The 17,233-nt window shown below is 31.0% G+C and overlaps 1 protein-coding gene across 2 annotated transcripts in view; it reads right to left on the bottom strand.

Annotated features, from left to right (window-relative positions):
* Window positions 1-17,233, bottom strand: part of LOC127287893 (uncharacterized) — a 157,979-nt gene that overhangs the window by 46,042 nt on the left and 94,704 nt on the right. For both annotated transcript variants that reach the window (XM_051315048.1, XM_051315049.1), the window contains exons 3-4: window positions 9,172-9,366; window positions 3,963-4,168 (exon numbers count right to left, since the gene is read on the bottom strand). In XM_051315048.1, coding sequence (XP_051171005.1) covers window positions 3,963-4,168; window positions 9,172-9,366 — 401 coding nt within the window. The remainder of the gene's footprint in view (window positions 1-3,962; window positions 4,169-9,171; window positions 9,367-17,233) is intronic.

Here is a 17,233-nt window from a genome sequence, read left to right as displayed (position 1 = left end):
TATTACAAAATTAATAATTGCATTAAACATAAAAGTGTGGTTATTATTTCGGATTGTTTAAAGCACGACGTTGTAGCAGTGTACGTTTTCCTTAAATCTTTAAATAATTTTTTTTCACAAAATTATCCACAAATTCGAAAATGCATATATTTCTCAGATGGAGCACATCAACAATTTAAAAATTGTAAACATTTTGCAAATGTTTATTTCCATGAGGAAGATTTTAATCGCTCAGCAGTATGGAATTTTCACGTAACTACTCATGGAAAAGGGCCTTGCGATGGTGCAGGAGCAACTTTAAAGAGAACGGCAAAGAGGGTCAGTCTCCGAAGGATCAGTAATGATCAAATTACAACGCCATTTGAATTGTTTAAGTGGGCAGAAAAAGACTCATCCTTGCCAAATATTTCAGTTTTGTACAGAAAATCGCAAGACTTTAAGGATGCAGATAATTTTCTTTCAAATCGTTTCCAAAGCTTGCAAGACAATTTCAGGGACGCAAAAAATTCACTGCGTTGAGCCAGGTAACAATTATACGTTAAAGGTGAAGAAATATTCCTACAGTGAAAATTTCGATGTCGTTAATTTCTTTAAATCCGAACGAAAACGTGCAACTAAAAGAAAATTATAATATATTTAAGTGAAAAATGTATATTTGATTCGTTTATTGTTTTTTAAAAAAAGTTGTTTAAACATTTTAAATTTTGTAGCTAAATTTTTCAGTGTTAAGTGTAAAAAAATTAAAAGTTCTATCACTGAATTGTTTTGAATAATTCAAATCATTATCCGCCCGAGTTGCGACTCGCTTAGGAGCTTGCACGGCGAACTTTAAAAATTTATAAATTTGATTTATTAATTTTATTTATAAAAAAATTTTTTTGTTAAAGTTATTCAAAAGTTGAGAAAAAATCTGAAACTTTTTCTTTCTCGGAAAATTTGTCTGAACTTGAAAACTTCAGAGTTATATGCCATTGAAAATAGGTCTACTTTTAAAAAACAAAAATTTTGAAAATTCGTAACTAAAAAATTTGGCCTCCTATAAAAAAACAAAAAAATACGTATCCGTTTTTATTCTATAGAGAATGGAAAAAAATATATTTAGCAAAATTTAAGAGGTCATAGGTAAATCTCACGTAGAATCGCCCATATATTAAAGTTATAATAAAAAATTTTCATATATTATATATTTAATTATTTAGTACTAGTTTATTGTATAAATAACAAAAATAATTAATATTAATTCGGTAGGAAAAAAGTTGATTTTCTGGCATTTTACTTTTTTTCAATCACAAAATAAAGTATACCATGACAGGTAAATACACTACTCTTTAAAAAAGTTAATTATTTAATAATGAGAGCTTAATTATCCAACAATATTGCATAAATATACACAGGAAACGTTAATTAATATTTCCTAATACCTATTTTACCAATATTTCAATTATTTTGTGCAAAATATTGCCTCAAACCTAAACGAACCGAAACTTGACCGAGCTTAATCAACTTTTCGGTTTACACAATCCACTAGGTAATGAGCGAAGCTGAAAACCCATATAACGTCAATTTTGTTAAATATAATTATTTTTTAGAAACTTCGACTGTTGCATTAATAGCTTTTTTAATAATTTACACCAATTTAACACACTTGGAAAAAAATAGAAAATCACTTTTTCCTTCATTTTTCTCAAGATATTTTCATTATGCTCACTGTTTCTAAAAAATGCGCGTATCGCTTCGGTATTAATACAAAAACAGTGTACTGTCAAGATACAAGTTTGACCATATTCAGATCAGCAATATCTATTTTCTGTCGAAAATTACGTAGGGGTGCCCACAATCGGCACTCTTCCCTTAATTTATAAGTAATTTAAAACTTGTAATTAATATAATTACTGTTGTGACGTATTATTTAAATTATATTATTATTTATATTACCATTTAAACGTTATAAAAAAAATATCAAAAGTTTTAATACTGTTATCTTGTTTTATAAAAATAATTGCGTCCAATACAAATTACTGTCGAAAACTTTCTATGATGAAATTTGTATTTGGTTATGCCTCTTAATTGATAAGTAACAAAATAAGTCTTGAAAACCTCCGAGCATTAAGTGACAAGCCAGTCCAAGCACTTTTTAAAAAACTTGACTGCCATTTTGAAATCTGACATTATATTCATAATCAGCGACACCAAAACCCCCTAGTAGCAAATTTTAAGCGAATCCAAAGCATTTTTAAAAAACTCATCCGCCATATTGAATCCGCCATTTTGGATTTTTTAAAGCTGACTTCAGAGTTGTGATCAGCGAGCCCAATAACCCCCTAGTAGAAAATTTTAAGCAAATCCAAGCATTTTTAAAAAAATTTGTCCGCTATATTGGATTCGACATTTTGATTGGGTTACGATTCGGTTACGTTTCGTTTACTTGTGAAAAATTGTCGTTAATCGACGAAATATGTTGTAAATAACTATTAGGAATGGTTAATAGACATTTAGAGTGCTTATTTATGCAATAATAAGAATAAATTAAGATATAATTACTTCATAATAAGTGTTTTAAGTGTACAGTGCATACAGTTGTTGAATTACCATATATGTATATTACCATCAGCTGCAGCTGTCAAAATTAATCTTTCTCCTTTCATTGAGAAAAGAAATTTTTTTATTCAAAAAATTTTTTTTTCAAAATTAATATTTTTTATTTTATTGAAGAAAAAAGTTTCTTTTGTGTCACAATTACTTTTTCTCATTTCATTGAAAAAATAAAATTTTTTATTAAGAAAAAAATCTGTTTGTGTAAAAATTAATCTTTTCATTTTATTGTGAAAAAAAATTATTATTAAGAAAAAAATTTTTTTAGGGAAAAACAGATTTCTTTGTGTTACAATTAATTTTTTTCATGTCATTGAGAAAAAAAAATTTTTTATTCAGAAATTTTTTTTTTATATTTGTGACCGTCCACAACAAAACAAGGCTTAGCTCCCAAAAAATCAATTTCGAGTTTTTGATGCTAATCAATAGATTTTAAGATGCTCTTTCACATGCAAAAGTCAGAAATTGTTTATGTCAATTACTTTTGACACTATAACGTTCTAAAGACGGTCATGTCAAGCGTGTTTCTGCTTCTACTTCAATCGCTTGCCCTGTGAAATTTACTTTGGGAGCTAAGCCTTGTTTTGTCGTGGACGGTCACATTTGTCGAAATAAAAAAAGTTGTTTTAATTAATCGATCTATTTTTTTAAAACTTATATTCACTTACACATTTGACACTCTAAAGTTTAATTTTAGAAATTCATTCACAAAGTAATTTTCAACGCCATCTACTGTTTAAAGCGCGTCTTACAGCTCCCGCTGATGGTAATATACATATATGGTAACTTGTAAGTAATATGTATAATATGTATGTATTGTACACTTAAAACACTGATTATTATTGAGTAATTATATCTTAATTTATTGTTATTATTGTATAAATAAGACCTCTAAATGTCTATTAACCATTCCTAATAGTTATTTACAACATATTTCGTGGATTAACGACAATTTTTCACAAGTAACCGAAACGTAACCGAATCGTAACCCACTTCAGTTACATCTCGGTTTACCCAATCCGCCAGGGATTTGAAGATTTATGCCAAAAAACCGTCTGACATAAAAAACTTATGACTCTAATTTTGTTACCACTATTAATTTTGTTAATTTAACATGTTGAATTGTATAAAAAATATAGTTTCAACCTCAGAATTAAAATTTGCCAACTCAACTTTTCTGGAACCTGAATATGACAATTTAAATAAAATGAGCCATGTATAGAATTTGCAATTAACTGTTATTCGACCCTGAGCCGTATTTAGCGTATAAAATGGTCCAAATTTAAAATTTACCATATTTAACGCAGAACCTATTATTATTACTTTGTTTATACGTTTGTATCTACGTGTACTAAAATCTTAATTTATACCTGAGCAGCTTCACGATTATCAGGTTGTTGCTGACCATATCCACCAGTATGACTCCAATCTCCGGTATTTCTTTGCGTTGTTGCTCCAATTTTTGCTCCAGAACCGGACCAAAACCAACCGTTTACATTTTGTGGTTGTAAGTCTGGTCTATCACATCCTTGGAAATTACATTTTCGACCTGAAGTCCAAATGTAACGAACATTACCTAGAAAATTTTTTACAAATTATTAGTTCTAATATGTGTAACTATTTTACACTAAAGAAGATTTATTTTAAAGCTTTTTTAAAAATATTTTTTTAAAAATTGAGTTGCTACGTTTAATATCTTTTGAGATGAAATTTAAATAAACGTTGGAAAGTAAACTCAAACTATATGAATTTAAATTTCTTTCTAAGTTATTGTACATAATATTTTCTTTATAATAACTTTCATCAAACTATTAATTGCTTTAATTGAATTACACAGGTCTACAAAATAAGATTTTTTTAGCTGTAGGGGTAAAGTCTACAAAAACCGTATTTTTAAGGTAAGTGTTTCCAGTGTTTTTTCTCCTTAACCTGCCAAACCGTACAGGAAGGACGATATTATTGAGTTTCATTGTGGCAACTTTTTGAACATTTTTTATGTTTCTGCTTACGTTTACGATGAAAATGATGCTTTGACCTAAATCGTAACTGCTAATTTTTCCGAGATATATAAGAGGTAAAGTTCCTGCAGTATACTAAGTTAAAAAAAAGTTGATCGGATTGGGCTGTAACTTACACATAGTTTACTACCAATAGAAAGATGATGTAATTCCGCATCCAACGAGCCCTATATGAAGTATTTTGGATAAGTGGATTGTTAATAAACAATTGCCTAACTTTTCAATTGTTTATAAAAAATACTCTAATCCATAATATTTCATATAGAGCTGTTCGGATGCGGAATTAGGTCAGTTTTCAATTGGTAACTTCAGAATTAGAATAACATTATTTATTTGTAAAATATTTCATTTTTTATTAACATTAATCCATTAAGCCCTAAATGCACTGAAATTATAGTCTAACTTCAAGAAATGATATTTTACAGAAAAAAATCCAAATTTTTCGGGAATCCTAAATTCAATGTATTTGAGTGTGCTCTATTCGAAAATGCTATTAAAAAATGGATAACAAAATTTTAAATAATGTTTATTAATGTTTGTTTGCAAACTAACGCGATTTTTTAATGATTTTTCAATAAATTTACAAATATTTCGAAAGGAAAACAATTTTTCCATCAGCCATCAAGTATATAAATCGTGCACTCGATTGTTAAACTTTAAACAAAACATATTCCCCCTCTCCTCTTGACTTTTATTTTTTTTAAATAGCGTCGAAAAGTTTAAAAAATTATAAAAAATATTTTAAATGTGCCAAATTTTTTAAAGTGTGTCCAAATTAACTGAAAATGCTTACTCGGGGGTTTTCGGGGTCGCTGATTACGAATTTAGTTTCAGAATTTGAAAAATCAAAATATCGGATTCAATATGGCGACTAACAATTTTTAAAGTCGACGAATTTAGCTAAAAATATTTACTTGAGTGTTTTTGGGGTCGCTGATTACGAATTTAAAAAATAAAAATGGCGGATCCAATGTGGCGACCAAAAATTTTTCAAGTGGACGAATTTAGCTAAAAATGTTTACTCGGGGGTTTCCAGAGTCGCTGATTATGAATTTGATGTCAGAATTTTGAAAAATCAAAATGGCAGATCCAATATGGTAACCAAACATTTTTAAAGTCGACGAATTCAGATAAAAATGCTTACTCGGGGGTTTTTAGGATCGCTGATTACGAATTTGATGTTAATGTTTCAAAATTTAAAAAGTCGAATCTATTATAAAAAACAAATATTTTAAAAATTGATTAATTTTTCTGAGTACATTTAGAATTCTAATTTTAGCCACCTAGTTCTGTTTGGTGTTGCTAGAATCAGTTGTTTTTGAGAATCATTTTTTAAATCTTTTTTGTTTTTTGAGATATTTTTGTTTTTTTTTTGAAATATATTATAAATTTTTTTGTTTCTATTCAATTCCTGATTTTATTATTTTATTTACTTTTATATATTATGCAGTGTTTTTTATTAATACAATTTTTATTTTTAAAATAAAATTTATAATTTATTAATAAATTTTTTTTTAAATTAAAAATTTTTTTTTATTTACTATTGTACATTATGCTGTGTTTTTTATTAATAAAAACGCAGCATAATATATATGAGTAAATAAAATAATAAAATCAGGAATTGAAAAGTAACAAAACAATCCAACAAATATTGAAAAAAACAAAACAAATAAAAAAAAATTTCAGAAAACAAAAAAAATGATTTTCAAAAACTATCTACCTCCTCGTGGTAAGAATCAGGCAACACCAATTAGGACTAGGTGGCTAAACACTGTATTCTAACTGCATTTATCAAAATTTTTTAATTTTTAAAATTTTTGGTCTTGATATTGGATCCGACTTTTTAAATATTGAAATTTTAACATCAAATTTGTAATCAGCAATCCTAAAAACCCCCGAGAAAGCATTTTCAGCTGAATTCGTCGATTTTAAAATTTTTTGATCGTCATATTGAATCCGCCATTTTTAATTTTTAAATTCTAACATCAAAATCGCAATCAGCGACTCAGAAAAACTCCCGATGAAACATTTTTAGCTATATTCGTCGACTTTAAAAATGATTGCTGCCATATTGGATCTGCCATTTTGTTTTCAAAATTCTGACATCAAATTAGTAATCAACGATTCCAAAAACCCCCAAGTAAATATTTTTAGCTTAATTTGTCGCTTTAAAAATTGTTGGTCGCCATATTGAATCCGCCATTTTGATTTTTTAAATTTTGAAATTAAATTCGTAATCAGCGACCCCGAAAACCCCCGAATAAATATTTTTAGCTTAATTTGTCGCTTTAAAAATTGTTGGTCGCCATATTGAATCCGCCATTTTGATTTTTCAAATATTGAAATTAAATTCGTAATCAGCGACCCCGAAAACCCCCGAGTAAGCATTTTCAGTTGCTTTGGACACGCTTTAAAAAATTTGGCACATTTAAAATATTTTTTATAATTTTTTAAAGTTTTCGACGCTATTTAAAAAAAATAAAAGTCTAGAGGAGAGGGTGAATATGTTTTATTTAAAGTTTAACAATCGAGTGCACGATTTATATACTTGATGGCTGTTGGAAAAATTGTTTTCCTTTCGAAATATTTGTAAATTTATTGAAAAATCATTAAAAAATCGCGTCAGTTTGCAAACAAACATTATTTAAAAATTTTTTATCCATTTTTTGATAGCATTTTTGAATAGAGCACACTCAAATACGTTGGAAAGGTTTCCCGTTAAATTGGGATTTTTTCTGTAAAACATTGCTCCTTGAAATTAGAATAAAATTTCAGTGTATTTAGGGCTTAATGGGTTAAGGGGTAATTTCAAATTTAAATTTAATTCCATTTATTATACTTAACAGTCATTATTCTTTTTCTCTGTTCATTAATTTACGGTCAATTAATGTTATTTATTATTATTTGTCTTCTAATGATAGAGTATCGTAGTATTGTCGCCCAGCGAAAAGAGACCCTTTCCGTCAGTCTTCTTCCGACTCGTCTAGAGGTGCCCCTCTGACCAATTGGAAGCGACTCACTCCTGGCTACCTGGTGCTCAGTAGAGGTGCGTCTCTCTGAACACCAGAGCCTTCCTCACTTCCTAGAAGGAGCTGTACTTGTTTCTGTAGGCGCTCCTGCGGAACAGTAACACCCTCCGCCCTCCTTCCACCTGGTGAACCGGACTTCTTATGGGCGCTCCACAGTGGAAAAAAAATTACCCTCTGTGGACAAGAATCTACCGACAACACAAATCTTAACCGATTTTAATATTTTTTTTTTAAATGCTCGGAGAGGTTTTTCCTGTAACGCACAACTGCGATAAATTTGATTTATTTCAAACTAACCTTAAAAATAATACCTAAATATGAAATTACGTTATTAGGATGGTTTAAAAAATGAAAAAATGATTAATTTTAATATATCAGAGAGTATTGTGAACCCTTTTTGATCACTGAATGCGAATTTGACATTAAAATTGCAAAATTTTAAAATTCAAAATGGCGGATGCAATATGGCAGGCAATGTTTTATAAAAGTCACCAAATTCACCAAACTCCCAGGTAACAACTTTCAAGCAAATCCAATTAGTTTTTGATTTTCTCATCCGCCATATTGGATCCGCCATTTAAAATTTTTGAAATTTGACTTCAGATTCGTAATCAGCGACCCCAAAAACCTCCAAGTAACAACTTTCATGCAAATTCAATGAGTTTTTAATTTTTTAATCCGCCATATTTGATCCGACATTTTGAATTTTTGAAATCAGACTTCAGATTCGTAACCAGCGACCTTAAGAACCCCTGAATAACAACTTTCGAGTGAATTTGGTGACTTTTATAAAACATTGCCTGCCATATTGCATCCGCCATTTTGAATTTTAAAATTTTGCAATTTTAATGTCAAATTCGCATTCAGTGATCAAAAAGGGTTCACAATACTCTCTGCTATATCAAAATTAATCATTTTTTCATTTTTTAAACCATCCTAATAACGTAATTTCATATATAGGTATTTTTAAGGTTAGTTTGAAATAAATCAAATTTATCGCAGTTGTGCGTTACAGGAAAAACCTCTCCGAGTATTTAAAAAAAAAAATATTAAAATCGGTTAAGATTTGTGTTGTCGGTAGATTTTTGTCCACAGAGGGTCATTTTTTCCCACTGTGCGGTTTCGTGAAATAAAAAATACGAGATGAAAACGTTTCATAAAAAGAGATGATTATCCACACAAAAATAAAAAAATGTAATTGTTTAAACGTTATTAGATTTCAAGATTTTTGTTGATCTCAAGTAATTGTTTAAACAATTGAATTTTTTATAATTTTTCTATAGAAAATTATCTTTATTTCTAATGTTTTCATTGCGGTATTGACCAACTGTTTAGCTATTTGTAATAGTTTGACCACAGCCTCTAATTATGACATATATTACACCCCTATAACTTCAAGGGGTGATTTCTACCCTTTAAAGTGGATCATGGTAGATATAAAAATATACGGGTATATATAAAATCGGGGATTATTACTTCCGTAAGTTTACTTGAAAAAAATTTATATACAAGTATACTTAAACTTTATTTACCTCTGGAAATTCGTTGTTTAATAAATTCGTTTTCTTGAGGTGTTTCAAGAGATACAGCATCCATGCAATGTCTACGGCATATGTTACGAGCATCTAACCAATCCACTTCTAAATTTCTTGTGGGTGCATGCTCCCAGCTGAAGAAGTAAGAATGCGCAACACCTCTTGCATCTCTGTACGAAGCATGACGCACACCTAAGAACAAATGAATATATATTTTGTTTACATTAAAACACAAAATAATAAGGTCAAACTGATAAAACGTTCAAGCGTTGATATTAAAAAATCATTCAATACATGAAATTGTAGAGTAAGATATCTAGTTCATTTACCGTTTGGTGTTTTTGAAAATATACCATTAAAAAACAAACTTCAAACTCATAATAAGCCACCCCAAGTAAAAAGTTTCCGGCAAATCTGATCAAATTTTTATATTTTGGATCCGCCATTTTGAATTTTCAAAAACCAACTTCAAATTCGTAATAAGTGACCTCAAAAACCCCTGTATAAAAGGTTTCAGGCAAATCTCATAAAGTTTAAGAAAATCGACCGCCATTTTGAATTTTTGAAAATTATCTTCAGATTGATTATTATATTGGTAGTCAGTAATCCCCAAAAGCTCTTAATATGGCTTGTCTGAATAATTCAACTAATTTTTGAAGCTTCAACAAAAATTATATTTTATTTGCATTTTTTTATTCTCGGTGACATATTTATATTTTCCAAAACACCAAACGGCAAATGAATCTAGACATCTTACTCTACAATTTCATGTATTGAATGATTTATTAATATCAAACCAATTTTGGGCAGTAAGGGTACAAAAATTTTTTTTTTTAATTTTTCCAAGTCTTACCCGCTAAATTTCTTTTACGTGTTAAAAAAAATTATCTTAATTTTTTCAGATTTTATAAACAATTTCTAGAGGTCGCTATTGTCGCACAAAGTACAGAAATCCATTATTTTCTAAAGAACAAATATTTAATCCGATGTTTGGTGTTAAAAATATTTCAGCATTGAGTAAAATAATGTTTCAAGAACTCTATCAGATTCTGCAATAAAAATTGAAATAGATTTCAAAAAAAAAATATAAGTACATTCTGACGAAAAAATGGTATTTTTTAAACATTGTCCGTCGTAAATAATTTTCTTGTGGTTTTACAGTATCAGCATATGTATGAACGCTTTCAATATCGCTTTCGCAAGTCCTGAGCTATATAAAGTTTATTTACCAATTTCAAAATTCAACATAACGGGCTTTCAAATGACAGTCAAGAGACTAAAAATGTTGTTTAATATCGAATATTATGGAATTTAATACTACATTCTATCACATTTTGATGAAAATGCTTACTGTTAGGGATTTGAGATCGTATACTGTAAACCTCACAACACAGTAACCAAATTTAAAATGTCGAATCTAACATGGCTAACCAAAAGTATAAAAAACTACTTAAAAATTGTAATGATGTTATAGTGTTGATCTGAGAATATAATGAAAGATGTTAAAGTTTTTGTTAAATTAATTTGTTTAAAAAACTACATGTTTCAGTACGTAAAAATCGGACAAGTGCGAGTTACACTCGCACTGAAATCGAGGGTTCCGTACTCGAAGCGAACTTATTTGGTATAAAAACAAATGTTTAAAAAATATGTGTTGTGTATTAAATAATATATGTGATACAAAAATGAACAATTTTAAAAAAAAAATTTAAGAAAATTGTTCCTCCTTTGGTATAAAAACAAAAAAAAATTTTAAATTTGTTTTGTATTTCAAATAATATAAGTGATACGAAAAGGAACAATTTTGTAAAATTTAAGAAAATTGTTCCTCTTTGTATCACTTATATTATTTGAAATACAAAACAAATTTAAAATTTTTTTTTGTTTTTATACCAAAGGAGGAACAATTTTCTTAAATTTTTTTTTAAAAAATTGTTCATTTTTGTATCACATATATTATTTAACATACGACACATATTTTTTAAACATTTGTTTTTATACCGAATAAGTTCGCTTCGAGTACGGAACCCTCGATTTCAGTGCGTCCGATTTTTTCGTTTTTTGCAAAAAAATACATTTTTTTATTAAATTTATCATTTTTCTTCAAAAATTTGATAAAAATTGATCATCAACTCCAATCGCGCTTAAATTTTTTCCCTGCATTTTTCACGCAAAAATACAGTTTTACAGCAAATGTGAACAATTTGGGTTGAATATTGTGTGCGCTAGGGAGAATAAATCATTTTTTTCGAAATTTTTGATTTTTCCTTGACAACGCTATGTAAATTGATCGGAATCAAGTTCGCTATATTTTTCCTGTTATTTTCACGTAAAAATACGTAAGTGTACCAAATTTGAGCTCTTTATGTCAAAAGATGTGGCTGCTAGGGGGGGGTACATAGTCATTTTTAGGTATTATACGTAAAAATTCATGGTTTTTCCTTGACAACGCTATGATAATCAACTCCAATCATGCTCGCTATATTTTTTTGTAATCTACACGTAAAAATACGTTAAAATATGTAAATTTAATTTCCTTTAAATAAAATTTTGTTCGTTTTTGGTGGAAAAATACATTTTTTTCCTAAAATCGTCATTTTTTTTTGAAAAACTTGATAAAAAGTTAATCATCAACTCTAATCGTGACCGCTTTTTTTCCCCTGTATTTTTCCCGTAAAAATACATTTGTATACTAAATATGAACTGTCTGGGTAGAATATTGTGTGCGCTAGGGAGAATAAATCATTTTTTTTCGAAATTTTTGATTTTTCCTTGACAACGCTATGTAAATTGATCGGAATCAAGTTCGCTATATTTTTCCTGTAATTTTCACTTAAAAATACGTAAGTGTACCAAATTTGAGCTCTTTATGTCAAAAGATGTGGCCGCTAGGGGGGGGGGTACATAGTCATTTTTAGGCATTTTTCGTAAAAATTCATGGTTTTTCTTTGACAACGCTATGTTAATCAATTCCAATCAAGTTCGCTATATTTTTCCTGTAATCTACACGCGAAAATACATATGTGTACTAATTTTTAGCCCTCCAGATAAATTTGTGTGGCCGCTAGGGGGGGGGGGGGGTACACGATTTCAAAAAAACCGATATTAATAGGGTTCCGAACCGAGTACGGAACCCTAAAAATACCCAGAAATAACTATTGGGAGGTTTTCGATGTCGTTGACAGTTCTTTATGATGTAAGCGATTACATCAAAATTTGATGAAATGATATTAGTTATTACTTACATGATACAAGTTTCAACTGTTATACGACTGTCATTTTGACATTAATAGGCGACTTTCCACTAATTCTAATATCGTATTCGCAACCAGAAATATCGAAAAGCTCCGAGTAGTTATTTCTAGGTATTTTTACGTACTTTTTTATACTTCTGGTTCGCCATGTTAGATCCGCCATTTTGAATTTGGAAAATCTGGGACCAGTTTTACAATCAGCGAAATCGAAAATCCCCGAGTAGTTATTTCTGGGAATTTCTACGTACTTTTTTATACTTTTGGTAAGCCATGTTAGATCCGCAATTTTGAATTTGGTTACTGTGTTGTAGTAACCCAGTAGGCACACTTGTTCCAAAGACGTCCTGAGGATGTCTTTTGGACTTCGATTAAAGACGTCTTTAATTTGGCCTCGTATGATACATCTTAACAACGTAAATAATATGTCTAAGGTACGTCTAAAAAAAGTTCTATGTCTAATAAAGATGTCTTTATCATGTCTAAAAGACGTCTTTTTCATGTTTTGAAAATAGAAAATTTTTCATAAAAATAACTTTTATATTTTATTTTCTAAGTTCAACATAAACATCGAAACTGTTTAAAATAAATGTAATAGAAATTTCTTAAGTTCGATTCATTTCATTGACAAATGAGTTCGTAAACTTTGTAAAGGATTTTATCTGTCACCGATAGCTCATATGCTTAAGGTGTAGAGTTTGAACCCAACGTATCGAGGGTTCGATCTCAGGTTCGGGTGGATTTTTTCATCCCGGATTTCTGTATAAGCGTGTAGAAATAAAACAAAAATCAAAATAAAGTCAAAATTTAAGTAAGATAATAAATAATTAATATGTTTTAACTTAAAAAATATTCTGAAGAAAAAAAAATTTACTTCTTCTGGCCAGACATAGAACGTCTTAAAGAAGTCCTTTGTATGTATTTATTATGTCTTCGAGACATTATTGTCAAAGTCCCAGGATGTCCTCGGACAAAAAAAGACGTCTTCAAGACGTCTTTTGGATATCCCAGTGCCTACTGGGAAACGATCTAAAATTACAAACAGTAAGCATTTTCATCAATATGTGATAGAATGTAGTATTAAATTCCATAATATTCGATATTAAACAACATTTTTAGACTCTTCGCCGCTATTTTAAAGCCCGCCATGTTGAATTTTGAAATGAGGTAAATACACTTTATGTAGCGAAGGACTTGCGGAAGCGCAAGCGATATTGAAAGCGTTAATACATATCATACAATAGCGACCTCTAAAAATTGTTTAAAAAATCTGAAAAAATTAGGAAATTTTTTTTTTACCATGTACGGATAAAAAATCAAGCGATTACAGTGGAGACATAAACAACACTAATTCCGCACGTGCGCTTTCTACGATATTCGTAGAGTAACATACCACATTTTTAGAGACCTATACTCTTTCAGTATAGGACCCTGCAAATTGGGTATGTTCACAGTAAAAAAAAATAATTAGGAGTAAGCGAAAAGAATTGGTGGTAACTTAAGCTGAATTCGGTTTGGCGAAAAAACCGAATTAGCACGTTACGGTGAATTATTTTTTCCTTACCGTGAATTCTTTTTTCTTGAACATTTGAATTAACGCTTGTTTATTTGAGTTTGCATTATAAATGATTAGAATAGATCTTTTGAAGTGTAAAAAAGCCGATTTGGAATAAGAAATATAATTTTTTTAAAAGAAATGAAACCGAAGTGTGATAGATTTACCGACAATTTTACCATGTGAATAGTATTCATATGATAAATTTATCATATGAACACTACACACTTGATAAAATTGTCGGTGAATCTGTCACACTTCGGTTTCATTTCTTTTAAAAAAATTATATTTCTTATTCCAAATCGGGTTTTTTACACTTCGAAACATTTATTCTATTCATTTATAATACAGACTCGAGTAAACAAACGTCAATTCAAATGTTTAAGAGAAAAGAATTCACGGTAAGAAAAAAATAATTCACCTTAATGTTCTAATTCGGTTTTTTCGCCAAACCGAATTCAGCTTAAGATACCACCAATTCTTTTCCCTTACTCCTACACTGAGAAAGGTAAACACAGATTTCGTACTAAACACACGTTCAGATAGTGTACCTAACCTTTCGAGTAGCATCGGTTCTAAATTGTATCGCAGCTGCGCTTTTTGGTGGACAGATACTGTACTAAATCGAGAGTTCCTCGTAAACTGTGATACAGTACACATCGTGTCCAAAGTATAGCAAAGTTTTCGTGGTTAAATCGTTGAATCGTGAGTGGAATCGTGTATGGTTCGACAACGGTATATGAACAGACTCGTATTTCCTTGAAAGGTACCTCGGTATTCTTGTGCTTCTGGCACAATCGCCAACCGACTCGGCGCTACGCGTCTCCCGTCGGCCGTGCCGGCCATTTTGCTTGATTCAGGTATCGTTTTTATACAGTTTAATTATTATTTACATTGTCTTGGCATAAACATATCTTAAATGGAGGTTTAACCTCCTACTCATCGAGCATGAGTATGAACACAGGAGAGGGTTTTAAAGACCCTCCGCTTCCTCCTTCATCGGAAGCTCATATGGATGTTGTAGATGCTGCACAAGGCTTACTACAATTTAGCCCTAATCTTGCATCGAGCCAAGAAGACTTGAACTCGAATGCAAAAAAACACTGTTCTGAAAAACACAAAAATGACCAAATTTCAGCACACCACAACCCATCTTCTCAACAACAACAAACCAACACACAACATAAATCTAATGATCCAACAAAACAAACAAATCCTCTCAACCAATACGACGATTCCTTGAGATCCAATTGCACAGTTTTCTTACAGCGTGACCCGAAATCACCCGATGCAAAAAAAGACCTTAACAATATGTCGGTAGGACGTCTCCTTCATTCCACTTTTCCAGGTAAAATCGTTGATATTCACCGCAGCGGCTTCGCTAAAGTGCGAGTCATCTTGAACTCGGGCAGAGCTGCCAATCAACTTCTAAACGATCCGTCAATTCGAGCTAAAGGCTTAATCGCATTGATCCCGTCGAGTATTGTATCCTGTCAGGGCGTTATGAATAACGTGCCTACAGATATTTCAATCGAGGAAATTCTCGCAAACACTGAAATCTTGGGTTCTCAAGTCAGAAGCACTAAAATCCTCCAAGCTCGTCGTATGAACAAGAAATCTTTCGACGAAAACACTCAAACTGACAAGTACACACCAAGTACTTCCGTCCTTCTCACATTTTCAGGTACTATCCTTCCTCAAAGGGTAGCGATCTACAAAGCATCAAGCGAAATTCGTCCTTACATCCCAGATCCTCGCATGTGCGCAAAATGTTGTCGATTCGGACATATTGCCAAGTTTTGTCGGTCCAATTCACGTTGCCAAATTTGTGCAACAGAGGTCGTCCACACTGCTACAAATCCTTGTCCAGGTCCTGGAGAAACAAAAAAGTGCTTAAACTGTCCAAAATCATCAAATCATTCAACTCGATCGAAGGAATGCCCGGAATTTATATTCCAAAAAAATCTCCACACTCACGCTACTATTAACAAGCTCTCTTTCAATGAGTCGAAGAAAATTCTTCGCCCACCCAAAAAATCGAATTCAAATCCACAGAATTTTAATTTTTCCGGTTTTCCTGGATTAGGAGATGTTCCTGCTCCTTCTTTCAATGCACCCGATATCACTCCTGAACGTCTTTACTCTGAAGTGTCCAACGGCTCAAAACAGTACCAAAGAAATTCAACTTCGCCTTCTGCAAAACCTAAACCGACGCAAACCCGAAAAAGATCTGCAAATAATTATTTTTATGCATCTCAATGGAACAATGGAAGAGAGTATGACGCCTTTCCAAACGGTTCTGCTTCAACATCTCGTTCCACTCATCATCCTTCTCCAACTACCGATAACCAACCACCCTTAAACACCGATCCACTTTCAACATTCATCACCTGGCTTAGTGCTCAGGTTTCTCAAATTTACTCAGACAAAACTCCAAAATTTACAAAAGATATGCAGAACAACATTGCTAAAATCACAGAAAGTGTACACTCTCTTCTTAAACCGGCAAATTCTGATCATGGCCAACCTCGATAATTTGAACATAATGCAATGGAACTGTCGTGGTGTCACCAATAAGACACCCGAATTACTAAAATTATCTAATCAATTTGATATACTTCTCTTATGCGAAACATTTCTCAAATCTAACAAAAGAGATAACCTTAATTCCCTCAAACAATTTAACATTATTAGATCCGATAGAGCAATAAATAAGGGTGGCGGTTTAGCTATTGCCATCCGTAAAAATATAACCTTCTCTAGAATCCAAACTATTTTTTCCCAAGAAGATGAGTTAGAAACACTTGCTGTTTCTATCAATTCATCTAGAGGCGAAATTTTAATAATTTCTGTTTACAGAGTACCTGGAAAACAAACTCCCACAAATCAATGGAAACTTTTCTTCGATTCAATAAAAAATTCAGGCATTAATTCAGTCTTTATAGGAGGTGACTTCAATAGTCACAACACTCTTTGGGGTAGCACCCACAATTGCACTAATAAACACAACTTTTGCAATGAACTAGACAACTCTAACTTCATTGTCTTAAATGATGGTACTCCAACCCACATGGGTCGACCACCAAACCCCAATTCAGCTCTGGATCTTACTCTCGTTTCTTCAAATCTCTACCTCGTCTTGTCTTGGAATGTTCACGACGATTTAATGGGTAGCGATCATTTTCCAATTTTTACTTCACTAGGCATAACAATACCAATTTCTACTTTTTCTTCACACAAATATAATCTCAGA

Source organism: Leptopilina boulardi, unplaced genomic scaffold, assembly GCF_019393585.1.
Source record: "Leptopilina boulardi isolate dan_hultmark-lab unplaced genomic scaffold, ZJU_Lbou_2.1 LbouV2_377, whole genome shotgun sequence".
NCBI classification, from domain to species: Eukaryota; Metazoa; Arthropoda; class Insecta; order Hymenoptera; family Figitidae; genus Leptopilina; species Leptopilina boulardi.
Note: the sequence above shows the minus strand (reverse complement) of the source record. Positions and strands in the feature narration are given on the sequence as shown.